This window comes from Acomys minous, assembly GCF_964271855.1.
Source record: "Acomys minous genome assembly, chromosome: 12".
Lineage (NCBI taxonomy): Eukaryota > Metazoa > Chordata > Mammalia > Rodentia > Muridae > Acomys > Acomys minous.
The window spans coordinates 72537614-72564819 of NC_140493.1; the positions used below are offsets into that span (position 1 = coordinate 72537614).

The 27206-nt window shown below is 50.3% G+C and overlaps 2 protein-coding genes across 11 annotated transcripts in view; both read left to right on the forward strand.

Moving 5' to 3' along the window:
- NF1 (neurofibromin 1) overlaps positions 1 to 6105 on the forward strand; it is a 250177-nt gene extending 244072 nt beyond the window's left edge. For all 8 annotated transcript variants that reach the window (XM_084750408.1, XM_084750415.1, XM_084750412.1 and 5 more), the window contains one exon: positions 2683 to 6105. In XM_084750408.1, the coding sequence (XP_084606534.1) occupies positions 2683 to 2825 (143 nt within the window). In that variant the 3' untranslated portion in view covers positions 2826 to 6105. The remainder of the gene's footprint in view (positions 1 to 2682) is intronic.
- Positions 6106 to 14143: 8038 nt separating this feature from the next.
- Positions 14144 to 27206, forward strand: part of RAB11FIP4 (RAB11 family interacting protein 4) — a 117878-nt gene continuing 104815 nt past the window's right edge. For all 3 annotated transcript variants that reach the window (XM_084750423.1, XM_084750424.1, XM_084750425.1), the window contains exon 1: positions 14144 to 14317. In XM_084750423.1, coding sequence (XP_084606549.1) covers positions 14159 to 14317 — 159 coding nt within the window. In that variant the 5' untranslated portion in view covers positions 14144 to 14158. The remainder of the gene's footprint in view (positions 14318 to 27206) is intronic.

Here is a 27206-nt window from a genome sequence, read left to right on the forward strand (position 1 = left end):
AAAATAAGCACGTTCTGACAGCTGCCTTCAAGGAACTCAGGCCATAGTGGGGGCAGGTGAGCATCTAGAGTACAGACTAGCAATTCTCCCAACTCAGTCAGTTCACAGTGTGGCCCAAATGCCTGCTGGTGTCTTAGCTTGTCTTTATCTGGAGCCAGCACAGCTCTTAAAGCACCATGCTGTTAGCACCCCCCACAGAGGGTGTCTGTGGTCTGCTGCCTTGCATGCTTTTAACTGGCTGCCTATCTGAGTACAGCTGCTGTGGGAGTTTACACTAGCAGATTAGGACACAAACGCTTTGGGTGGTGACTTCTGGTTTCTCTGACTTCATGGATTTTTGCTTTTGTACCCATGGAAGGAAAGAGGGAAGTAGGACCTGGTGCCTTAGGGATATGAGAACACAGAACACAGAGCATAAGTGGAGAACCCAAGGCCAGGCCTTTCTCTCAAATTTGAAATAAGGCCTGTGCCAGCACAGGGTTCTTGTCTCCACGTGAGCAGTCGGCAGCCCCTCAGCCACGCACAGATAGTTCTGGATTTCATCTGAGAGATGGAAAAGTCTGCAGCCAAAACTTCAGAAGAAAATTAAGTGAGCACGGCCCATTCTGTTAACCTAGCTCTGCTTTTCTAGGATTCTCTGTATTGGTGTAAATACACATTTTTATTGCTTTTTAAAAAATAGCTCTCAGGCCTGGAGAGATGGCTCAGAGGTTAAGAGCACTGTCTGTTCTTCCAGAGGTCCTGAGTTCAATTCCCAGCACCCACATGGTGGCTCATGACTGTTTATACTGAGATCTGATGTCCTCTTCTAGCATTCAGGTGTACATGCAGATAGAGCACACATATACCTAAAAGTAAATAAATAAATCTTTTTTTAACATGTCCATTTATTTTTTTAAAGACTCTCTCAAAACTTGTTTATAGTATCTACCTTTTATTTATCCTTTGACAATTTTATGTACATATACCGTGCTCTCTAAAATACTTATTCTAGTTACACTATAATACTTATTTTGCCTTCCAACTTCTTATTAAAAACTAAGATATAGCAACAGATTCCTAGTAAGGAAATAGCGTCAGTTGAGGACGTGCTGGACTTGGACGCACGGCTCACATCCAGATCCCAGAGAATGGATACACTGGTGTCAGATGCACTGACAACTTGTTTCATGTCAGGGAGAATAGTTTTCTTTCTGATGCGCATGGTGTCGTTCCATATTGCCAGGCAAGGGCTGCATGCTCTAGGGCTGTGAACTGTAGGGCTGTAGCTAGCACATTTAGAAGTGAAAACATTTGTTTCAAACCAACAGTTATTGAAAGTGATTATCAGCTGGGCCCATGCCTGTAATCCCAGCACTCGGGAGGCAGAGGCGGGTGGATCTCTGTGAGTTCAGAGGCCAGTCTGCTCTACAGAGTGAGTCCAGGACAGCCAGCTCAAAACAAACAACGACAACAAAAAGGTTAAAGTTCTACGTGGAATAAGTGTGCTGCCAGATAAAATGTGTGGACAGAAGTTTCCCTACCACCCAGCCCATGTGTTTGTTCCGTCCTTTTGGCACATGGACTGTCTTTCCCTTGCTGGGCCTCCTGTACCTGTGAACAGTTCATAGCAGCTACCAGAGTGCTTCCCGTCAGTGGGCTGCTAGAAATGAGCACAATGGCTGTTTGGGAAGCAGGCGCAAAAGCACAAAAAAGCACAGTCTACATTGTAATGAACTTTTTAGAAGCAAACCCACTCAAAATCAAGTTTCGGGGCCCGATATGCTGGCGCATGCCTTTAACTTCAGCACTGTGAAGGCAGAGGTAGGAAGATCCCTGAGTTCTAAGCCAGCCTGGTCTACATACCAAGTTCCAGGACAGCCCGGGCTCCACAGACAGATCCTATCCCAGTCATTTGTTCAAGCATTCAACCAGCCAGTGCTCAAGATCCATGCCAGGGGTCATGAAGCATTATGTTAACAGCCTAAACTGCCTCCTCCGCCTCCTTCAGACAGTACTGTCTTCATTGGTACCTTCACCACTGTGATAAGATCTTTTTAAGTTTCCCCTCTGTTCTTGTTACCTTTGTGAAAACACCACTTTTACATTATTTATGAAATTTATTTAAGACAGAAAGATCGGTCGGTCATCTGCTTGATTGAGGTTGAGAATAGTGTGGTGACTTACCATGGCTGAAAAGTAGCGAAGGTTCGAGCCCGGAGCCCACGTGGTAGATCAGCTTTTCAGGAAATGGTCTCATTCCTCCAGAACAGGCATGGAGGCCGATAAATGAGAAGTGCATGCCTTTTCTGAAGTGACGGAGATGCAGAAAGAGGAATGCTGTCTGTGAACTTTACAGATGCATGGCTAGAGCTGCCCTCTGCTGGACACTTCTGGTATGACTAGAAGGTGCTCTCTAGGCTTCCCTGGTGGCCAGTCTTTCACTCTGTCCCCCTCTAGCTAGCTGTTCTCGCAACTTCTATTTTTCCCTGATGCTGTTTTGCTGCAGTGACAGCCAGTTCAGCTTAGCAAAGCGCAATGGTCTCTATGTGGCAAGGCCTTTATAAATGTCCTAGCAGTTCACTGTTAACGTGTAATGTGCTGGAACCGTTCACCAGGCTGCATCTCACGCACAAGGAATGAGATGTGGTCCTAGAGCTCGCAGCAGGAGAGAAGGCGTAACCAGCTGCTCTTTCTTTTTAGGAATCGACAAGGAGAACGTTGAACTCTCCCCCACCACTGGCCACTGTAACAGTGGACGAACTCGCCATGGATCCGCAAGCCAAGTGCAGAAGCAAAGAAGTGCTGGCAGTTTCAAACGTAATAGCATTAAGAAGATCGTGTGAAGCTTTCTTTCTTTCACTCTTCAAACCAAGCTAACATGGGCTCCTCACTAGTGACCCTCCCCTTACCTGGCCCTGCCCCACACGTTGCACTGCTGCACTTCGTGTCTTATGAACCCAGCGGTCTGCCATGTTGCCAGACGATCAACTCTTGGAAGCATTGCCTAAACTTAATGCTGCTTTTCTGTGATGTTTTTCCTTCTCCTTTGGCATGTGTCTGGTATGAGCACTTGTTCTGACAACTGCAGAGAAAGCAGGAGGTCAGCAGCCTGGACTGAAAGCATGGATGGTGGGAGTGGACGGACCCTCCAGGGCTGCTGCCGCTGCCAGCTGTGGGCTGTGCACGGAGTCGGCCTTCGTTCCCCTGTCTTACAGAGTGAAGTGGTCGTCTTATTTACACACTTATCAAGTTTGGGGGAGAAATAATATTTTAACCTCGGTGTATTTAATCTTATAGCTGTGGACTTTTTTTTACCTTATGAAGTTGAAGGAACCATAGAGGTCAAGCCTCAGTGAATTTACACCATAAAGCCACAAGCCAGGTACTGGGGGAGGGGCATAAACTAGTATTTTGTAATGGATTCTTAAGAAATACTAACATTTGAGTCTTAGCAATAATTACAGGAAAATAAGCATGACCACATACATCTTAACATTGCTGACTTAAAGCTATCGGTTCTGAGGCCTTATACATACTTGGTCATCCAAACTAGGTAATTTTTTTTTCCTGTTGATTATCTTTTAATCTTTACATATGAAGGTGTTCTGTTCTTTTTTTGTATGCCAAGACTATACTAAGTATAGTAACTACACTTGTTTTTGCACTTGCTTTCTCCTCTTTCCTAAGTGACTCTAAGCAGGGTAATTAGCAGACTGAGTGTTGACACTTGTTTCCACAAGGTAATTTTCATAGCTGTTTCCATTAGCTCCCTAGCAAAATGGAATGGTACGTGACTTAGGGTAGCTGAGATTTTTATTTTGTTAAATAATTTTCCAAGAAACAGAATATGCTGTATATTATCATAAATTTCTTTGATAAGATGTATTTTTTAAATCTTTTAATCTTCCTCCTCTCCTCCAAATAAAATCAGGAATCTCTAGGAAAGCATTTGGATTCTATCTAATAGGATTACATGTAGTCACTGTGAAGCCTGGTCAGCCTGCGTGGTATGGGGACGGGACCTCTAGGATTGCTGCTGTGCAGAAGGGCTGGACCCGTGTGACCCAGCCCTGCCAGGTGGGGCACGCCCAGCTGCTTCATGGTACCTGCAGTGTGCAAGACAGTGGGACTTCAGTTAGCACAGCAGTGCATGGGTGTTCTCAGTTAAGATGGAGCTCTATTTATTTTTAAAAAGGTATTAGCCCTCTACTCCCAGGTTCCCTTCGTATATTAAAATATAATGGCTTTGGGGGGAGATAAAAAGAAGCCGGGGGGGGGGGGGGGCACGGGGTCCCTGGACTGCTAGCTCACTAGTGCACTCAGTAAATTAAACTCCACAGCTGAGTCAATAAATAATGGTACATTGAAGTATTCTGACTTTAATAATATAACACATTTCACACTTACTCATACAGTAACAGTGTAACATGTTAATGTAAATAAAATTGCTTTTGATACTCAGAAATAACAAGAATTTAATTTTTTTTAATTTGTTTACAGTCCCGGGAAAAGTAAGGAACATTTGCCAAAACAAAAGGAAAGCCCCTTAGTATTAGTAGTGATGTTACCATGGACTCACTGGGAACCATCGAAGACAGACGCAGCAACCTGAGCTCTCAGTGTAACTGCTGTAAAGGCTGCATTAGAGTAACAGGCGAGAGCAGCCACTTAGGCTGAGGGGCCAAGGTTCCTGCTGCCTTCAGAAGGAGCAGGAGGCCCCCATGCAAGGCTGCCAGGCCCTGTCTTCCTTCACAGCAGTGCTTTTGTGAATTTGTTGCTCGTTTGTTCCTCTTTGGAGACTGGTGCATCTGACGGGGTGGGCCTTACAGCGCCTTCACAGCTCCCATGAAAACAGGGAAACTTGTACAGCTAGCGCTCTGTCTGAGGCCAGGTTCTCGGAGTTCTTAAACTCCCCTGACTTGAGCTCCCCTTGGAAAGATTAAATGGAACCACCTCTGAATGTGAGAATACATCTGACCAGTACACCCCAGGATACTTGTGAAGAGGTCCAGTTTTATCTAACGTACAGAACTCCCAACTGGTGAGGAAAATCTAACTTTCCAAGCAGCTTAAAGTGTCACCAGCTGCCCCTCCCCCGAAGGAGGCTCTTTGTCAGTCCTACTGCTTTCAGTGACAGGAGAGCAACTGAAAGTCTGCTGAGTAATGTCCCATTTTACATAATTTGGTGTGAGTTCTGTGATTTGTTTGCCATTTGTGTTCCCCTGACTTAAAAGAGGAAAACATTAACTCCGTCATGTTTGTGGTGTGGTAACCTGTCTGTTGGCCAGTGCTCCTGTCCTGAGCTTCCTTGGCCGCAAGGGTGGGAACACAGCACATTGCTGACCCAGGAGCCTGGACACCGCAGTGCAGATAGCCCCCACCCTTGGGTGACCGACCTGGTTAGGGATGTGAGCCAGCAGTCCTTCCTGTGGGTTTTAGGGTTGCAGGTTTCCTGTGGGAGACTTGGCTTTTGTTTTCCAGATCTGGGGTTTTTGGTTTTGTTTTGTTTTGTTTTGTTTTTTCCTTTTTTCTTTTTGGTTTTTTTTCTTTCTTTCTTTCTTTCTTTCTTTCTTTCTAGATTAACCCCCAGCACATTGAGGCATGTCTTACTAATGTTATGCAATGGACTTACACAGAAATTCACTTAGTGTCAGCCACAATTTTTTTTAATGCGGTATATTCACCTGTAAATAGTTTGTGTAAAATTTGACAGAAAAGTCTATTTACTACATTGTAAATACATGTGATGATATATTGTATTATTTTGCTTTTTTGTAAAGCAGTTAGTTGCTGTATATGGATAACAAACAAAACTTTGATTATTCTTGTGTTCGTATTGTTAACTTTTTCCTGCGACTGCGTTAAATCACTTAAAAGAAAATGCTCTGTATTGTGAACTGACCTTGTATATGATCACCTTACTCCCTTTCCTGTCGGGCAGTTCCCTGCCTACAGCCTTGCTGATACTGTAACCAGCAGGAGAAATTCTGCCTGACACAGACTCCATTACGGTGGGGAGATCCTAGAACTCCGTTTCAGATCATTGTCCCCACTTCCCCGCTTCCTGTGTATGTCCTCCTACCCCACCCCCCCTTTTTTAAGTAAAATGTAAATTCAATCTGCTCAGAATTGTGAGGAGTTATTTAATAATTCCACATGCTCCAGACTTTCTCACTTCCTCCCTGGTCTTTTGAAACTTGAGGCCATTTCTGTCCTTGCAGGTGTGTCCTCTGCTCACCATGAGGCAAAGAGCTGTCCTGAAAGTCAGGTCACTGGGGTAGAACAAATGAGGGCCTGTCATCAATGCTGGGGTTCCCTGATGTCATGAGTGAGGGATGCAAACCACTTCCTCTGAGAGGCATTGTGTCACTCAGCCAGAGCTACTGCCCTGCCCCTGAAGGAGAAGGAAGCCTCCTGCCCTGAGTGGCTGCCCTCAGAAGAGTGCCTCTCACTGAGCAAAGACCCAGTCTGTTTATGGGTAGGTGGAGAGGGCAGGTGAGTTTGGGTCCCACCCCAGGCAAAGACAGACTCACTCGCCAGACAGGCATGGGGTCCTGAAAGAAAGCATGTGTGTTTTAACGTTTTTTGGGGCAATTTTGCTGGGCGTCCAGGTTTGAAGACCCCTGAAATTAAGAACTATAAACTCAGTCATACAAATAACTACCTGTCCTTAGGGCCTAAAGCACCCTGGTCAAAATTAGTCATGTCTCTTGGCCTCTCCAGGTCACACTTTACCATTCCTAGACAGCAGGCTCTTAGGTGTGGCCAGGTGTTTGCTAGCACAGGTACTGTCCTCTGAGCGCCCTCAGATCCCCTTGGCCATGGTGAACAGTCTGGCCAGGAGATGCTGGAAACAAAATGGTAACCTTCAAACTGGAGCACCCAGTGTCCTCTTCTGCCCCCCCCCTCACACCCCCTCACCCCCAGCACACCCTGCAACCGCCACCTCCAGGTAAATACGGGAGCAGCACTACAGTCTTGCCCGGGTCCTTTCTGCTCACCCTAGGAATAAGCAAGAAAGCGTGGCTGAGGGAAAGGCACTAAGAACGTGTATTTACTTGGAAACTCTAGGAGTAAAACATATTTTGAAATATTTAGAACTGGGCTCTGGAGAGATGGCTCAGTGGTTAATTCCATAGCACCCAGGTTCGATTCCCAGCAACTCCATGGCAGCTCACAATTATCTATAACTCCAGGATCCTTCATACAGACATACATGCAGGCAAAACATTCTTTTTAATTAAATGTAAACCTTGTAGAATGGGAGCAAGACCAGAAATGGGGATGCTAAGTGAACATCGTCAAACGCATGATATACGCGGACAGAAATTTCATAATGAAACATGATTTTGTATAATGAGTATACACTAGGGAATTTTTTTTTAACTGGTAGTGTCTGGGAATGTGCTCAGTGGCAGAGCACTCACCAGATGTGCAAGGTCCTGGGTTCAATCCCCAGCACTTAAAAAGGCCCGACGAAATTTACTGTTGAAATTGAACTAGAGCGGGACATTTATACTGCTGTCCATATGTCCTTTGACTTCAAAGCCCGTTTTCTTTTTTCCTTTTTTTTAAAAATTTTATTATTATTTTGTTTTGTTTTGTTTTGTTTTGTTTTTCGAGACGAGGTTTCTCTGTGTAGCTCTCACTGTCCTGGACTAGCTTTGTAGACCAGGCTGGACTGACAGAGCTCCAGAGCCTCTGCCTCCCGAGTGCTGAGATTAAAGGCCTGAGCCACCACAGCCAAGCACAAACTGTATCCATCAGTAGCCAGCAGGGGGCTCTGTTGGGCCAGTTTTGTCGAGACCTCAAGGTCACAAATGAGCCCGAGCAAAGGCTGGTGCTGCACTGCCCCCCTCTGATGGTGGCTGGAATACAGTCCCCATCAGCACCCCTCCATGTGGGCACTGTGCAGTACAGCATGCACTGACCCACACACAGCTGCTGAGCACGTAAGGTGTGACTGTAAGGATTAGCATTCCTTAAAATGGCATCACTGTCTCCCTGGCTGACCTGAAACTCACTATAGATCAACCTGGCCTCAAACTCACAGAGATACACCTGCCTCTGCTTCCTGAGTCCTGGGAGTAAAGGTGTGGACCACCATATCCAGCTTTTAACTGCAGTTTTGTGCCAGGTAGGTGACTCAGTGGGTCAGGGTGCTTACTTATCAGCCTCAAGCAGCTCATAAAAACCAGTTTTAAGGAAAGACAGGTAGGAAAAAAAAATGGGCAAGGAATATGAGTAATCCAGAAGTGCCACACAGATGCTAAACAGTGTAAGAGGAAGTTGGTAAACAGGAAGCGTGTGCTGACGGGTTTTAGGTCAACTTGACACAAGCTAGAGTTAATTCAAAGTGAGGAACCGCAAGTGAGAAAATGCCTCCTTAAGATCTAGCTATAGGGCATCTTAATTAGTGAGTGGTGGAGGAGGGCCCAGCCCATTGTGGGTGATGCCATCCCTGAGCTGGTGGTCCTAGGCTCTGTAAGAAAGCAGGCTGGAAGGCCAGGCGTGGTGGTGCACGCCTTTAGTCCCGGCACTCAGGAGGCAGAGGCTGGCACATTGCTGTGAGTTCGAGGCCAGCCTGGTCTACAAAGTGAGTCTAGGACAGCCAAGGCTACACAGAGAAACCCTGTTTTGAAAAAGAAAAAAAGAAAGAAAAAGAAAAAAGAAAGCAGGCTGAGGTTTAGAGAGACGCTCAGAGGTTAAGAACACTGGCTGCTCTTCCAAAGGTCCTGAGTTCAATTCCCAGCAACCACATGGTGGCTCATAACCATTTATAATATGATCTGGTGCCCTATTCTGGCCTGCAGATGTACATGCAGGCAGAACATTGTGTATATAATAAATAAATACTTTTTTTATAGGATGATGATGATGATGATGATTTATATTTTGGTTCTCCTGGACTTGGTTTGTAGACCAGGCAGGCTTTGAACTCACAGTGATCGCCTGCCTCTGCCTTCCAAGTGCTGGGATTAAAGGCCTGAGCCACCAGCCCAGCTATAAACAAATCTTTTTTTTTTTTTTTTTTTTTTTTTTTGGCTTTTGGCTTTTGGCTTTTGGTTTTTGGTTTTTGGTTTTTCGAGACAGGGTTTCTCTGTGTAGCCTTGGCTGTCCTGGATTGCTTTTGTAGACCAGACTGGCCTCGAACTCATAGCGATCCGCCTGCCTCTGCCTCCTGAGTGCTGGGATTAAAGGCATACGCCACCACACCCAGCTTAAACAAATAAATCTTAAAGAGAAAAAAAGAAAGAAAGAAAAGAAAGAAAGAAAAAAGAAAAAGAAAGCAGGCTGAACCAGCCATGAGGAGGCGGGTTGTAAGCAGCACTCCTCCACGGCCTCCTGGTTCTCCTGCCTCCAGGTTCCTGCCCTGCTTGAGTGTTCCTGCCCTGATTTCCTTTGCTGATGGACAGTGGTGTGGAAATATAAACTGAACAGCCCCTTTCTTCCCCAACTTGCTTTTGGTCATGGTGTTTCATCACAGCAATAGTGACCTTGCTTGCTGTGATGTCCAAACTGACCTTAAATTCCTCATCTGGGGCTACCAGGGTGAACTCCAGCACTGGCTTGGATCCCATTTCATCTGTCAAATTAGCACGAGCCCCTCTGTGGTGCAGTGGGCTCAAATGTGCACTGAGTAACATTTTCCAGGGTCACCAGCCTTAAAGATACTACCACCGCTTTAGACCCACTCTAGGAATAGGACCCAGAGAAATAAGTAATGAGGAGGCTGTGACTGTGGTTGTTAGAACACCCGAAGACAACCATTTGTAGGACTACTACATTCATCTAGCAGAGTGCTTCACAACCATCCTATTGATGCAGTGACCCCACCCCAAACCTAAAATTACTTTCATTGCTACTTCAAAACTGTAATTTTGCTCCAGCTCCCTCTCTAAGGACACTCACTGTGTCCTTAGCTCTTTTTCCAGAAACATTTTTTTCTGAACAATCACTTCAGCCCAGAGAAGGGAGCTGGTGTCCTGGGCAGAGCAAGGGGCGGGGTCGGGGGATGGATGGGCGGGGCCTCACCACTAGCCAGGAAAATGCTTCCCGGAGGAAAGGCCACGTGATAGCGCAAAGAGGGCAGCTGGCTCAGGAAGCTTCTTGGATTGGGAAGTGGGGACCATTCACGGAGATGTCACATGCCTCATGTGAGAGTCTACTGGTGAACTCCATGTGGAGGGTGGAGTCTGCACCACGTGATGCCTGGTACACAGTAATTGCTTAGCAAGCAAGAGCCTGAGTGTGGTGGATGGTGGTCGCCACACCAGGGGCACTGCACCAAAAGGTGGCTTCTGGCTTCAGCCTAGGCTGAGGGTTTGGGGGCTTACTGTTAGGCAGAAGGAGCAGCAGAGGGGAAGCAGAGAATGCAGGCCTGTGCAACCCGCCCTCCGAGGGTGTGGGGTGGGTGAGGGTGGGGAGGTGGGAGGGACAGTAGCTGCTTGGGAAAAGCTGACTGAAGATTCTAGAGGTAAATGCTAGCACCCTGCCCATGAGCCATTTTAAGCAGCTGTTTTCAGCATGTAGAGCCCAGTGGAACAGAATTGGAAAGGTTTTGCCATCTTCTCTTAGAATCTTGTAAGGAATAGGTATGGTAGCACATGCCTTTAATCCCAACACTCTAGAAGCAGATGCAGTTCCAAGCCTGCCAGGGCTACATGGTGAGAACCTGTCTGAAATAAATACGTAAACGATGATGGTGGTGATGATGATGATGATGATGATGATGATTAATGGGGTGCTGGAGAATTGGCTCAGTGGTAAAGAGCACTAGAGGCTCTTTCAGAGGACCAGGATTTGATTGACAGCACCCATATGGCTGCTCACAACCATCTGAAACTCAGGAGATCCGATGCTCTTTTGTGGCCTCCTTGCGAACTGTATGTACATCATGCAGAGACATACAGACAGGCAAAACATTCACATGCATAAAATAAATTACAAATTAAAAAGAATAAGAGGACCCTAGAAAGAACTTCGCCCATCAGCATCCTGCTTCTGAGAGCTGGAGAGGTTCTGGGTGGGCAGCCCTCCTCACCCAAGCTCCTGCAGACAAGGAAGGATAAGGTTTTAAGACCCTGTGCTACCTCTGTGTGGCCCAGGCCAGCCAGGGCCCCATCACCCCCAGGGCATGCTGTGTGAGTCTGGAAGCTGTGAGTGCTCTACACTCTGCACGTGAGGCATATCTGAGACAGGTGGAGAAGGAAGATAATTTTTGCCACCTTCTCCCCTCCAAAGTGATAATTATTCATGGTCTGAGAAATAGCAGCAGCAGGCTGTAAGTCTTGCCCCACTTCTGGGCAGACTTGTGGATTGACTGCAGAGGAAGAAGTGCAGCCCCTTGGGCCTGGGCTTGAAGCTCGGTTGATGGAAAATACACAAGAGGCCCTGGGTTGCATCGTCAATACTGCATAAGCCATGGGACGTGGCATGGGCCTGTATGTAACCTTAGTGCTTGGGAGGTAGAGGCAGGAGGATCATCACTAACTACACAGAGAGTCAGAGTCCAACCTGGGCTACACGAGACCCTATGTCAGCAGTACATCCCCTGTAGACCGGCTCTGAGCCTGTGTGTACTTACACATGGATAAGCCGCTGTGTGCCAGACACTGGGCAAAGCACACTGCACGCAAGCTCTCCTTAAATACCCCCCAGACCTGAACAAAGTGGACACTATAACCCCTGCTATCCAGACAGGAAAACTGACACAGAGCATCGTGGGGCTGAGGGAGCATAGACCTTTGACCGGCTCAGCTGGAGATATGACTGAGAATTAACAACTCACACCACATGCTGGTGGGCAACCACAAACCAGCAAAGCTTGGTAGCGTGGTGATTTAAACACAAATGTGCCCCCCCCTCTTGGAAGTCAGGAGGCCAAATGCATGTGTTGGCAGGGCTGTGCCCCTGCAGAAGCTCTCTGGAGATTCTCTCCCTGACCCCTTCAGAGTCTCTGAGCTGTGGCAGAAGGGCTCCTGGTTCTACCCAGGGACACGAAGCCCTCTTGTGCCATTGAGCCTGTCTCTGATCCTTCATATGGACTCCCGAGGTTGCAATAGAATCCTTACAAAGGAGCTCTGAGGAGCGACCCACAAGGACAAGGCTTCCTATAGGAAGCACCACCTCCACAGGGAGTGGAAGAGGTAGAGGTAAGAGTGAGTGACTCAGGCTGGAGAGATGGCTCAGAGGTTAAGAGCACTGACTGCTCTTCCGAAGGTCCCGAGTTCAATTCCCAGCACCCACATGGTGGCTCACAACCACTTGTAATGAGATCTGGTGCCTTCTTGTGGTGGGCAGGCACACGTGTGGGCAGAATACTGTGTAAATAATAAATAAATCTTAAAAAAAAAAAAAAAAGAGTGAGTGACTCCCAGACCTGGAGGCAGGAAGGAGCTAAGGTGCCTCCACTAGCTGAGGAGAAGCAGGGATGATGCTAAAAGCCTGTGTGGTCTCTGCACTGGAGAAATAGAAGGAGGATGTGAGTTGGGAGGCAGCCTGGGCTCCAGAGCTCAGAACTATCCCAGAAGTCTGGTAAGGGACGGCTTTGGAATTTGCTTCCATCATGGGGCTGGAGAGATGGCTCAGAGGTTAAGAGCACTGATTGCTCTTCCAAAAGTCAGGAGTTCAATTCTCAGAAACCACATGGTGGCTCACAACCATCTGTAATGAGATCTGGTGCCCTCTTCTGGTGTGCAGGCCAGAACACTGTCTACTAAATAAATAAGTCTTTAGAAGGGATTTGTTCCCATCCTGTTTTTGTGGAGAACTTGTAATGTGGTCATGGGCTTCGGGCTTGGTTCCCTTGGGATTGGTCTGAGGCCCCATGTAGGCCAGTTGAGGTGGATGAGGTCGCTTGCTTTCCTGTGCCCACTTCTGGGGGTTGCGTTGCCCTACGTTCTTGCACCTCCCACCAGGGGGCAAACCCTGCCTTCTATTTTCTATTCATTCACTTGTTGGTTCGTTCGTTCGTTCATTCATTCATTCATTCATTCATTCATTCATTCATTCATTCATGTATTTGTATCTCACAGAGAGGCATCCAGCTACCAGGAAAACCCAAAACAAACAAAGAAAACCCCACTTCCCAGAACAGTACACCTCCCCTCTCATTGGACTGACATCATGGACATACCATGCTCTGATCCTTAAATCCACAAGGCTTTCTTCCTAGGGAGATCTGACCTCTGGAAGAATTGGAGCATCAAATGGGGACAGCCTGGTTCACCCCTGAAGTCAAGAGGGCAGGGGAAAGTCAGCCGTCACCATGAAGGACATCCATATTTGAGACTCATCCTGAAGATCAGAGCGGAATCGGAGGCCGAGTGGTCCTTGTGCAAGAACTGGGTCCAAGTCCGCTGCACTCCCTGTCCAGGCCTTCGAATTGCTCTGGGCTCCTGTAAGGAATGGAGCTGACCATCCCCTCTAAGGCTCGCACTTTGACCAGAGATCAGGGACATGAGGTGACTAAGAGGTATCACGACCCTTAGAGTTTCCCAACCATAGTGCAGGACATGCACACTCTAGCAGAGCTTCAGAAAAACGTGGGAATTTAAAAGAAGGGCTCTGAACTTAGGGGCCAGAGGGGCTGTCAGGAAAGTGCGAGAGGACAGGAGCTCTGGGTTCCCAAGCCACGGGTGTCCTGGGCCCTGATGACACTAAGCCTAATGGAAGGCCTCACTCTTTCTTCCTTCCACCTACTTCTAGTCCCCTCTAGCCGCTACCCTTCCAAGGTCCCTGCACCTCCTCACTGCGCCCCTCCTTTTCCCTCAACAAGCTGCGCGGCCTCTGGCGTTGGGGGCGGGGTCCTCGGCTTTTGGGGAAGCGAACGTAACGATCAAACGCAGTAAGGTGGGAAACACCTGCAACCCCGAGAGCTGACAAAGGACGCAAGCCGGTGTGCACCAGCTAGCCGCGGGGGTTCACCGCCTGCGCGGGGGTCCCCCCCATCCTGGAGCGCAGGTCTAGGAGGGGCGGGGCCTGGGGCGGCTCGGGTCCTTTTGTCTGCGGCCCCGCCCCGTCCCGCCCCGCCCCCACGCGGGCCCGCGGCGCGCGGCAGACACGAGCGGCTGACACGAGCGGCCGCCGCGGGCGGAGGCTGCGCGCCGCAGACCCGGGCGGTGCGAGCGCGATGGCGGCGGCGCGGGGCTCGGGCTAGCTGCGGGCGGCGCGGATGGCGGGCGGCGCGGGCTGGGCGGGCGCCCCCGCGGCTCTGCTGCGCTCCGTGCGCCGCCTGCGCGAAGTGTTCGAGGTGTGCGGCCGCGACCCCGACGGCTTTCTACGCGTGGAGCGCGTCGCGGCGCTCGGCCTGCGCTTCGGCCAAGGCGAGGAGGTAAGGAGCCCGCGCGCGCGTCCCCAAGCCAGGGGAAACCGCAGGGACAACCTCCCCACCCCCCTCGCGCAGTCACGCTCTGGGAGGGAAGAGGTGCTCTCAAAATCTAGCCCCTGAGCACCCCTTCCCACACACACCGAGTCGCAAGGGTATGTGTGCGCCCACCGCTAGGCCTAGGGGTGACAGGGATAAGCAGGGACGCGCTGCAGTCTCTGGTTCTTAGCTGCACCCACCCAACCTAGAACAGAAGGAGATGTCTGCTTGGGGCCACCCTGAATTCTGTCCCAGTTCCTGGTGACCTCCCACTCAAGCTAAATGGGCAGGCCTGGCTGGCAGCAGGCTGTGCTGGCTGTAGCGGGCCAGCTGGGACCAAGCTGGGGAGTGGTTAGCTGAGCCTCTGGTGTTGGTGTTGGGCCATGGGATGCAGAGAGCAGATTTGTGGGGACTGTCAACCTGTCTGGAACATCAGGACTGAACTGCTAGTGTGTGATGGATAACTACCCATTGGACTAGTGTCCTCTTGTCATCCACTGGGGGTGGGGGGGGTTAGTATCCGTGTCTGAGGGGACATCGTGTTTATGCAACCCTGCGCTGTTCGGTGTCTCTGGATGCAGAAGCCCTGGCTGAGTTTTTTGGGTTTCCAAGGCCATCTGAGCCCCCAGGCTTTATGTTACGTGGGGAGCTAAGGAGCATGAACTGGGTGGTACTCTGTTCTCAGGACAGGTCAGGATGGCGATTCAGAACACGGGCTCTGACCAGTTGAGCTGTTGCCTTCTTGTCACCTGACAAGTGGGAGGAAATAACAATCCCTTTCTAGGTGGCTGGGCACTGGCCAGCACCTGGAAATCCCCAAGAGCAGGAGGTGGGGGAGGGAGGCAGGTGTCAGGTGTGAGGACTCTGGTCCCTCATCCTGGGCAGCTTATTTTTACAGTTGTCCTTCAAGCCCGTTCTTCACTGATTCTCTGCTTTGCTTGGGAGCATCTCCTCAGCCTTTCTTCCACTGAGGATGGCAATGCCCCTCTTCTTGGCCAGCATCTCCCCCCCCCACACACCCCCTCCCAGCAGGCCGGGCAGCCTCTGGCACGCATGGGAGGCTGCAGGCTGCTGATGTGGAGAACCCTCCTTACCTTTGGCTGGAACATGGAATCCGGGAATCAGAAAACCTCAGGCCGGGGAATGGCCTGACTGCAACCTCTGGCAGGAAGCCAAAGCCCTATAACCGTACCCCGGGCTGGACAGACACCTCCCGCCATTAGATCCTCCTCCCACCCCACCCCCCCCTGCCCCTCTACACTCCAGAAACAAGCCTGCTTGTCGGTTGGTCACCATGGTTCTGCCTTCTGCACCATAGCCTTTAAATCCTTGAAGACATCACTCCTCGGCCCCTGTCCCTTCCCACCCTCTCACCCTTGTCTGAAGCTCCAAGCCGTTTCCAATCCTTGCAGCAGGAGCCTGATTTCTGCAGATGCTGCTGGTGACTTGTCGGAATACTTTGCTAGCACTACTAGGGTTGGACCTGGTCAGCGCGCTCGCGCGCGCACACACACACACACACACACACACACACACACACACACACACCAAGAGGTCCTACAGCACTCTCTACTCGTACCAAATTTCTGGTTACCGAAATCTCCAGGGATCGGTTTGGGAAAACTTCTGCCTAGCCTGTGATTCCTGTACTTACGGAATACTCTTGTATTCTGTGGACTACAGCAGGTTGCAAGTGCATTCCTGTCCCCCAGGGAGATGACACTCTGGTCACCTCCTTCACCGGCTCCCCCTGCACTTTCATGAGATCATACTGCACCCTGTACTCTAGCCCAGCCCCTCCCCCTTTCCCGCCCCCTCCCCTCCCCCTTCCTCCCCCCACACACACCCAGAACCGAGCCTGGTGTTTGAGCTTACATAAAGCTACCGTCGTTATTTATTATGCAGACCCTTTCCACAGTTCTCTACTTGGCCCCGAAATGTCTGGTTCTGGTGTTCCTTTTGGTTGTGGGGTTTTTTTGTTTGTTTGTTTGTTTGTTTGTTTTTTTAAGCTTCTTCCCTCTCTCTGCAGGACTGTGCAGTTACTCCTGCCCCTTGTGACCCTGGCACAGTCCACTCCCCCTCCATGACCCTGACTTGTTAAAGAGGTCAGGAATGTTGTCTCTTGTTAGTTTCTTAAATCTAAGCCTGTGGCTCGACCCTTGTTCTTACTCAGTTTCATCTTGGATTTTTTTTTTTTGCGGGGGGGGGGGGCAGGAGGAAGTGTTTGTTGGGTTGGTTTGGTTGTGTGTGTGTGTGTGTGTGTGTGTGTGTGTGTGTGTGTGTGTGTGATTTCCCGTGCTGCGGTAGTTGATGATGTCGGTGTTCCCAGAATCCACCAGCTGAGGGAGAAGAGGATGCAGGGCAGGACCACGGACAGGGCCTGAGACTCAGCCCGGCTGCTCTGCACAGTGCATACCAAGGCCCCTGGAATCACACTGCTCGCTACACACCAAATCCAACAACTCCACCAGAGCAGTGTTCCTCACATAGATGGAGTTCCTTTCAAAAGTGCCGTGGGCTTGGGCTGTTCCCCTTGTGTTTGTTTACACATCTGCCTATGGCATTGATTTGCCAACCCACCTGAGTGGACAGTGATTGATCATTCGTTAGGCATGAGGTTCCAGACCTGCATTTCCACGACTACCCTGGCATACCAGGAAGGCCATATCAAACACAGTAGCTTTTAAAGGATGAATTTCCCATGAAAGCCTAAGTGAGTAGATGAATTAATACTGCAAAAAACCCTTACAGAGGGGAAAGCCAGGGGCTGAGGATGTAGTCAAGTCACGGTAGCGTGCTTTCCTAGTATGTGTGAGCCCTGGATTTGACTCCCAGAGCTCCATTTAAAACAAAACAAGAAAATGGACATGGCTGCACAAGATTGGGCCCGGCAAAATCCTGTCACGGTATAGGGAGGGACCCACAAGGCCCCCAGCCCTTCATGAACATTTACAGGCAGTTAATAGTAGCTGTGGGGGAGGGGCTCATGAGGACAGCTCCTCCCTAAGGATGTATAAGCAGCTAATGGCTGCTGGGGAGGAGGAGCCATTATCTTTAATGATGTAGCCACTGGCGAGGTGGCCAGGCTCCTGTAAATAAATGCTCTCCCCAAGGTTCCTGTAAGTAACCCTAATGGACTTGATTGGGTAAACAAGAAGTGGGTGGGGGGGAGGACAATAAAGGGGAGAAAGCTGCTTCGCTGAGGAGAGGGCCGTTAGGGGGAGGAGGGCAAGAGAGGTTGGTGGAGGATGAAATGATCGCACACATTCCACGCATGCACCAAAATATGACCAATCCCATTATTATCCGTATTAATGCAAGCTAATTAAAAAAATTTAAAGGCAGACATGGCATCACACACTTGTAATCCTGGAGGTAGAGGCAGGAGGATCAGAAGTTCAAGGTTGGGGCCAGGAGGAGCTTGCCACAAAAGTCTAGCCACCAGAGCCCAGTCCCCCAGATCCCACAGTGGAGGAAAGAGATCTGACTCCTGAGAGCTCTCCTCTGAGCTCCACATGTGCACTGTGACACCTGTGCGTCCACACATCGCAAATAGAAGAAATTCAAAGCCATCCTTAGTTACATAGGGAGTTTGAGGCCAGCCTGGGATACAAGAGACCCTGTTTTTTAAAACACACACACACACACACACACACACACACACACACACACACATATAGTGTTCGCTTCAGCCACACATATACTAATTTGTAACAATACAGAAATTAGCATGGCCCCTGTGCAAGGATGACATGCAAAATTCATGGAGTGTTCCATATTTAAAATAAGTAAATAACCATGCACTCTGTATGAGGTAATTCTGCATCGAGCAGGGGAGGCCTGACTCCCCACTCCTTAAGTGTGAGTTACTCCATGACTTCCTTAGAGGCCAGTAGAAGAGGAGAAAAGGCAACCTGGCAGATGCCATCCCAGAATGTCACCAGGGTCAACACCAGCCCTGGGTGTGATGGGATAAGAGCGCTTCTCCCCAACTTGCTACACCATAGCCATGAGAGAAACAGCAGACAGCCCCTCCCCCAGCACCACCAAGGGACATTCCCCTAGGCTGTCACCAGAACACCTTAAAATGGCCAAGGAGAGCCGTGAGTGTCTGTAATGTGGAGTCCTGCATGGAGTCCTAGGACAACACAGGGACACCAGTTAGAAAGGCAGGGGTCTGAAGTATGGACTTCACTGGCCATGTTACGTGTCTGTCAGACTGGCCTCCCATATCCCCCTAACTTGATAACCTAAGATCTTGGCGCCACTCGGAGGCCTGAGCTGTGGTTGGCTGTGCTGGGAGCAGGGGACGGAAGAGATGCTCACAGGGACCTGTGCGTCTTGCTGGGTGCTCTGGACCCAGCTTGAATCACTTAGCAAAGGCCCCTTAATGGCAACATTGTGCCCGAGACGCAGGCTGTAGAGCAGGAGGAAGCACTCAGGCGTGTATAAGGGTTTGGCAGGCACTAGGCATGCCCCTGCCTCCGTGCGGACTGGCAGTGAAGGAGAATTAGATTCTTCAGACTTTCTAAGCAGCAAGAGGTGTGTTCTGAAGGTATAATGGGCAGGGAACCCTGAAGTGCAGAGGCTTCCATGGGCTCCCCTGAGTGCCTGGCAGGTGGGTTGGAACTTTACCACATACTGCATGGGTGCAGAAAGGCCTTCAGCCCCGAACCCGGTGCGTGGCCCCAGAAGCTCTCCCCAGCACTGGGAAGGACGCCGGAAGCAAAGAAAGAGAAAGGAGATGCAGATGTGGAAAGAGGTGGACGGAAGGGCTTTAGCCTGGGGAGGCAGCGATGAAGGAGCACTGGCCCAGATTAATCCCGTGGGCTGCCCAGGTCTGACAGCCCCACAGGGACACTTGGCTCAGAGATCCAACATGCTGAGCTTGTTGTCCGGGGGTGGGGGGATGCAGCATTAGGACTGTTCCTGAGGACCTGGGTGTCCCCGACACCCGTGTGTGAGACCTACTGCAGCAGGAACACCTGTGCTCTCCAGTGTTTTCTGTGGGATGTGGCAGGAGGGGAACAGCCTTGGCAGTCCCACCAGGTTAGGTAGAAGGGAACGTGGACCCTAGACAGCTGTCTGGGATTGAAGGCTGAGCAGAGCAGAACCCAGGCAGGGAGCGGCAGCCTGGAAACATCCTGTTGTCTGTGTTCCCCATCCTGCCCTATCGAGTGTGCAGCACCCCATGTTTATATAGAGCTGTCATTCTGCTTTTGTGTTTTTCTTGTCGTTGTTATATTTGTTTTTAGTTTTGAGACAGGGTCTCGTTTAGCCTAGACTAATGTCCTACACGCCATTAAGTGAGCATGACCTTGAACTCCTGGTTGCCTGCTTACACGCCCTGAGTGCTAAGGCTTCAAGCATGTGGCCATGCTCGGCTCTACAGAGTAATCGTGAAGGATGCTTCCTATACACATTTCTAGCGTGAGGCCTTTCCCTTCCATTTGCCTCTTATGTCCCTACTGTGTGCCAGGGCTGGGAAACAGCAGGGCTGTGTGCCTAACCCCGAAGTGAGACCGGAACCATGGCTAGAAAAGAGACTGCTAGCAAGGCAGGTGATGTACGCCTTTAATCCCAGCGCGTGGGGACAGAGGCAGGTGGATCCCTGTGAGTTCAAGTCCAGCCTGATCTACCTAGTGAGTTTCAACACAGCCAGGGCTATGTGGAGAGACCCTGTTGGGATCAGGGAGGGAGAGATAGAGAAACAGAGGAGAGAGAGAGAGGGAGGAGTGGAGGGGGAAAAGGCAGAGAGACAGAGAAAAGAGAGAAAGAGTATGTATCTGGCAGTTTAAAAGTGGACACTCTAGCCAGGTGCAGTGGCGCGTGCCTGTAATCCCAGCACTTGGGGAGGCAGAGGCAGGCAGAGCTCTGTAAGTTCGAAGCTGCCCTGGTCTACAAAGCAAGTCCAGGACAGCCACAGCTACACAGAGAAACCCTGTCTGGAAAAACTTAAAAAAAAAAAAAAAAGCCAGGAGAATCTCTGTGAGTTCGAGGCCAGCCTGGGCTACAAAGTGAGTCCAGGACAGCCACACAGAGAAACCCTGTCTTGAAAAGACCAAAAAGTAAAAAATAAAAATGGACATCCTTAGCGGCCTGCTTAAAGATCCATCCATTACTTACAGCTTCAATGTTCTTAGGGACACGGTAGCAGAAGAGGTCAACCCTCCCCCCCAAATTTGTGTGCCTGACCTCCATGTAGCTGTAGCCCCTGCTGTCACTGTGAGAAAGCCTCTTCTCCCCTTTGGACTAGTGCCCTGAGTCCAGCCCACATCTAAGCTCTCATAGCTTAAGGCACAAAACACTCAGAGAACAGTGACAGCCTTGTCTAGATGCAGCCCATGTGACCTGTAGTGAGCACCGTCCCCAAGAGGGTCCCAGGCTAAAGTCAGCACCTGGACAAGGCAGCTTTAAGGCTCACATGCACAAAAACAGAACCTGAAAGGTGGAGGTGAGGAGGGAGCTGCGGTTTTTCTTTGAGACCTTCCATTCGGTGTTTGTGTCATTCTAGAGTAACCCTACAGAGAGATGGAGACCTACCCCTTCCAAACGCAGCCTGTTCTGAACAGGCAAGGCTCTGTCTGAAGTCTCTTCCATACAGTGAGCCGAGGCTGTCTCCTAACACTCCACCCTTCCATCCATCCGCCAGCCACTCATTAGGGTATCCATTTATCTAGCCATTTTTTCATCCGCTCCTGTGTTCATCCATCCATTCATCTGACTGTCTGTCCATCTGTCCATCCATTCGCTTTGTAGACCAGGCTGTCAGCAATATCTTTTATCCATTCCTCACTCACTGTGTGTTTTGTTACGGTTTCTATCACTGTGACCAAAGCATCGGTGGGGGGGATGGGGGGGATGGGGGTTTATTTGGCTAACATTTTCATATCACTGTTCATCGCTGAAGGAAGTCAGGACAGGAACTCAAGCAGGGCAGGAACCTGGAGGCAGGAGCTGATGCAGAGAGGTATTGCTTACTGGCTTGCTCTGCCTACTCTTTTATAGGATCCAGAACCACTAGCCCAGGGGTAGTGCCACCCACAATGGTCAGTCACTAATTAAGAAAATGCCCTACAGCGCTTGCGCTCTCTCTCTCTCTCTCTCTCTCTCTCTCTCTCTCTCTCTCTCTCTCTCTCTCAGCTTATTTTTTAGTTTATTTTTTTATGCACATTGGTGTTTTGCCTGCATGTATATCTGTGTGAGTGAGAGTGTGGTGCTCCTTGCAACTGGAGCTACAGACAGTTCTGAGCTGCCATGTGGTTGCTGGGAATTGAACCGAGGACTGAGCCACCTCCAGCCCTGAGACATTTTTATGATTGAGGTTCCCTCCTCTCGGCTGACTTTAGCTGTGTCCGGTTGACATAAAACTATCCAGTGCACCCACCCTTTTCTAGCCACCTGCCCGTCCGTTCACCCACCCACCAGTCCAGTCTTTACTGCCGCAGTGCGTATGGCCAAGTACAGACTCGGGGTGGGGCTGGTATCGTCATGGGAAGCCAAGTGGCTGTGTGTGTAGTAAAGTCACAGGAAGGGCAAGGAGAGTGAGAGCTCAGACTGGACCAGGGGCAGATGGCGACCGGAGGGACGAAGCAGGACCGTCTGGTTCTTGTGTTTAGAAGAACAGCGACATCCTGGCACATGCTGTCCTGGCTGGCATGAAGTATTTTTGTAATTTCTCACTTCCGAGGGCTGCTGCTTGTGGCAGGGTGTGGGGTCATCCTGAAAGGAGTTGAAGCCTGCCTCCGTCTTAAAGGCACTTATTCCAGGGGGGAGACTGCTGGTCTTGCAGAAGGCTTGGGTTTGATTCCCAGCGCTCACACAGAGGCTCACAGCTCTTGGGGATCCAGCACCCCGCTTCTGGCCTCCTTGAGCACTAGACATGCACACAGTACGCCTCTGCACACGCAGGCAAACACTCATACACATTTTTAAAAATGTGTGTCATGTTTGCTCTCATATCTGTACACCGTGTGTGTAAGCTGCCATGTAGGCACTGGGAACTGAACCCAGGTCCTCTGGAAGAGCAGCCCATGCTCTTAACTCCAACCGATATCATTTTGGTTTTTCTTTTTCTTTTTCTTTTTTTTTGGGGGGGTTGTTTTTTTGTTTTTTTGGTTGTTTGTTTTTTCAAAACAAGTTTCCTCTGTATAACCCTGGCTGTCCTGGAACTCACTCTGTAGAGCAGGCTGTCACCTGCCTCTGCCTCCCGAGTGCTAGGATTAAAGGTGCGCATCGTCACTGCCAGGCTTAACGTTTTAAAATAATCTTTTCAAAAAGGATTCATAAAATAGAGGTCAAGGCCGTTGGTTGAGGGGCTGGTTGTAAGGCCAGAGGTTAGAAACACACACAAAGTTACACAAAGTTACTTACAGCATCCCCCTGTGAGTGCTCTGGACTGGGGAGGTGCCTCTACCTCCCTCACTCCCAGGATGCCCCTGTCCCTTTCCGCATGGGCTCCTTTGTGCAAGGAGCAGAGCCCCTCCACCCTCCACTGGTGGCCTCTGTGGACAGAAAGAATAAGGAGCAGACAGCCATTTGTCCAAGAGCTGAAGTGACTTGTGCAGGTCCCTTGGTGAGCACAGGTCTTGTTGGTTCCAAAGCTGCCTTCTTACTGCCTAAAAGAGCTGGGGGTCTCTTGGGCTCAGAGGTTAAGAGCACTGTCTGCTCTTCCAAAGGTCCTGAGTTCAATTCCCAGCAACCACATGGTGGCTCACAGCCATCTATAATGAGATCTGGTGCCCTCTTCTGGTCCTGCAGGTGTACATGCAGGCGGAACACTGTATACCTAACAATAAATAAACCTTAAAATAAGAGTTGGGGTCTCGGGCTCCCAGAGGTCTCAGAGGTCATGGGGAAACCACAGCAGAGGGTTCAGCTTTCTGAGCCTGGAGTGGTCTTGGTTGGAAGCAGGACTGAGCAGAAACAGGTTGTGGTCTCTGTGAGCCCTTTTAGAGACAGGGAGCTGGTCTCTGTGGAAGGCCCAGGGGCCACAGGACTTGAGGCTTTGGGTGGGGAGGCTGCCAAAAGCCACGCCCAGTTCTGTTTCAGACCTTGCTTAAGCAGGCCGGAGAAGTGTTTCTTAAGTGTTTCAGGGCCTCTGCTTTCCCACAGGCTAGGAGCCTGTTTTCTTCATCCCAGCAGCATCTCAGCTCGGGCCAGTTGCCTCCGCTTTCAGGAGGGAGAGAGCGCTGGCTGCAGGCACCTCCCAACTATGGGATTCCAAGACATTACCGTGCTGCGCCCCCCGCCCCCCTCGGTGGGGCTGCAGACCACAGTGCTTGCTCGGCCCTTACTGCTGTGCCTGGCACACAGCGGGAGAGCAGTGAGTGTTACTCTGAGCACTGGCTGTGGTTTGATAAGGTGAGGTGTCCATTTCGATTTCCACAGGCTTTTTCGAGTGTCTGCTCAGTGTCACACTGGTGGCTACAGGGCCTACACATGAGCAGGGCATTCCTTTCCTTAGAGAGTTCCCTAATGTGCCACAGTAGGCTAGGAGAGAAGCCTGGGGGGTTTGGGGTGGGATGGGGTAGAATGGGGTACCGGCTTTTATTTGTGTGTGTGTGTATGTGTGTATGTGTGATTTTTGGGGAGTGTTGATGGAGTACAGCATGACCCATCAGTACATACATGTGTTGTGGAATGAGCAAATCAAGCTACCTAGCCTACTTCCTTCAGTCCAGAACATTGCAAAAATCCAATCCTAGGCCGGGCGGTGGTGGCGCACACCTTTAATCCCAGCACTCGGGAGGCAGAGGCAAGCAAATCGCTGTGAGTTCGAAGCCAGCCTGGTCTACAAAGCAAGTCCAGCATAGCCAAGGCTACACAGAGAAACCCTGTCTCGTAAAACAAAAGCAAACAAACAAAACGAAAACCCACTCCTGGCATATGCGGTGCATGACTATTAGCAGCAGCCACCTTGCAAAAACAGTAGATGGTCACCTGAGCCATTTTCTGACCCTCTCCCCTTGCACGGTGATCCCTTTTGCTGGTGTAACCCGATGGCCCTGGCCCTGGCAGGGTGGAGTCCCAGGGCAGAGCCCTCCCCAGATGGCACCTGCAGATGGTGGACGAGTGGTTTGTCTGGAAGTGAAATGAAGGTGCTGAGGGAGGACTTGGTCTGTTCCCACGGGGCTGGGCCTCCTTAGTCCCACTCACTGCCCCTTGTGCGTGACCGTTAGCCAGAGGACTGGACTGGGGTGCCGATATCTCAGATGTCCTGCACACTGCCAGCTGCACTCCTTCCCCAGGGTTTTTAACCCAGGGCCCATGCTAGGCAAGTGCAGTGACACCCAGCTATGCCCCCAGCCCTACTGCTGTGGCTGGTTGTGTGTGTGTGTGCTCATGCTTGTGTTGCACACACATGCATGCATTGCTGAGAACTTGGTCTATCCTGAGCTGGCCCCACCCTTTCTCCTGAGCCCCCTGTGAGCTCATGGATTCTCTCTCACAGGCTGGAATCCAGGTCACTGTTCTCTTTGATGCTCAAAGGGTTCCTTTGCTTTGTTTTAGTGTTGTAACATTTTGACATTTTTAAATTTGATCTGACATGTTACTTATTAATGGTGTCAAGGAAGAAACCCATGGCCTTCACCCTAGACCCGCACCCTAGCCCATCACTGCCTTGCTTTTTATTGTCGTTTTGTTTGAGACAGGGTCTCGTGTGACCCAGGATGGCCTCAAACTGAGCAAAGAGTGACTGTGCGCCTCCCGTGTTTCTCTCTGTGCCTCCCAAGTGCGAGGGTTACTGGCGTGCGCCGCGGGTTCCGCTCAGGTGCTGCAGGTTGAACCGGGGCTTTTGCATGCTGGGCTACACTCTGCCAACTTGAGTCCAGCCCTCAGCAGTCCCTGTCAAAGAGCTCCCTGAGGCTGGAATTGCATCTCGGCTGTAATGTGTTTGCCTAGCCTGTATGACACCTGGGGTGTGATCCCTAGACCACAAATGTGGATGGATGGATGGAAGATAGATAGAGATAGATAGATAGATAGATAGATAGATAGATAGATAGATGATTAATAGATAGATATATGTTAGAGCAGCACCATCACCATTTTCTAGCTACATGTTACAAGTATATAGGAATACAACCTATTTTTGTCAGTTTATCTCCTATTTCACCACTAGTGTGAATTTCTTTTTTTTAAATATTTTATTTAATTTTAATTTATGTGTGTTGGTGTGAGGGTGTCAGATCTTGAAGTTATAGACAGTTGTGAGCTGCCATGTGAGTGCTGGGAATCGAACCCGGGTCCTTTGGAAGAGCAGGCAGTGCTCTTAACCACTGAGCCATCTCTCCAGCCCCGTGAATTTCTTTATTCTGATCATTTATTTATTTTTTTATTTGAATTGTCCAGGTAAGCCTGGCCTCTTCCAAGGTGAACATTGCCTTTCCTTCTGAGGTGTGAGCTGAGCTGAGCGTGGCAGACATCCCTTGTAGAAAGAGGGAGAAGTGCATGTTGGGACATGGGCCACATAGCCTCAGCCAGAGCCAGGGGGCAGGCTAAGGTGGGCGGCTCAGTGCTGTTGCCCAGATGGCGGGCAGCACTGGGCAGGAAGTGACGGATCCTGCCGATTCTGGGGATGGGCTGCTGCAGATCGGGGGCTGGCGTGTAGGGAAGAGGCCTGGCAGCAAGCAGCTTGGCTTCAGATCTTGTGAGAGTGCAGCGCACAAACAGGATAAGCAGGATGGAAGTACAGAGCAGGGGACCGGGCTGGCTGACGCTGGGCTTTGGTGGCAGGCAGTAGCCTTAGGCATCCAGAGCATCTGTGGAGCCCAGGTGGTCCAGCCAGCAAGGTATAAGAGTCAGTGGGGGCTGGCAGAGTCAGGACGCCATCTTTGTTTTCTTATCACGTGAAGAGTGGGGTAAGCCTGAGAGATGGATCAGCAGGTAGAAATGCTTGCTTTTGATCTCTGGATTGTACAAGGTGGCAGGAGAGAGCTGTCCTCTGACCTCCACATCTGCCTGCACGCACGCACACATACACATGCACATACACGAACACACACATACCTTTAAGGCGGTGACTGTAACATACCACCATTAAGTATCATGCTGGTAGCTGGTTCTCCGGCCCTGGTCTCCTCTAGTTTTATTGCAAAGCAGAAGACTTGTGGGAAATTACTTCTCAACAGCTGCTAAATGTTTTTTTTTTTTAACCAGGGTTGCCGTTTTTTCAGTTGACGCAGAGTCAGCGAGTCCACAGTGGGGGCCTGTGTTTGTGTTCCCACTTGGCCAGTGGAGGTAACAGGATCGGATGTTCAGGGCTAACCTTGGCTAAGTCTCAAATTCCAGACCTGGCAGAGTTATGCAAGACCTTGTCTCAAAAAAACAAACAAAAACAAAAACAAGGAAAATAGAGAGTTCTCTGAAAGCACTCCCACGCCTGAAGTCAAGGTGTGCCCGCCAGGTGGCGCTGGATAGAGCCCACAGGTGTGCTGAGGTCCTGGCCTGGTGGCCTGCCCGCATTCTGCAGTCTCCTGAGCAGGGACTTATTTTGCCTTTCATCCTCTGTGAGAGAGGGCACAGGTCACGCCAAAGGCTCGGCCAACGTTAGCTGAGCGCCCAGGTGAGTGAACAGGTGAAGTGCCAGGGGACCGGCCCAGAATACAGACTGTTGAGTTTGGCCTCGAAGATGTGGGGTTCACAAGCAGTTTCCTCTGCCTCCCCAGATACCTGTGAAGGTTTGGGGAGGCCGAAGGGTGTGGGGGGTCCAGAACTTGGGGTCTGGGATTGTAGAGGTCACAGGAGGACTCCTGGCTGGGTCCCTTCTGGGCATGTGAGTGAAAGAGTGAGGGCAAAGTGCTTGGCACGGGACACAAGTGGTGTGTCCTACGTGTCTTATTCTGGGGAGTAG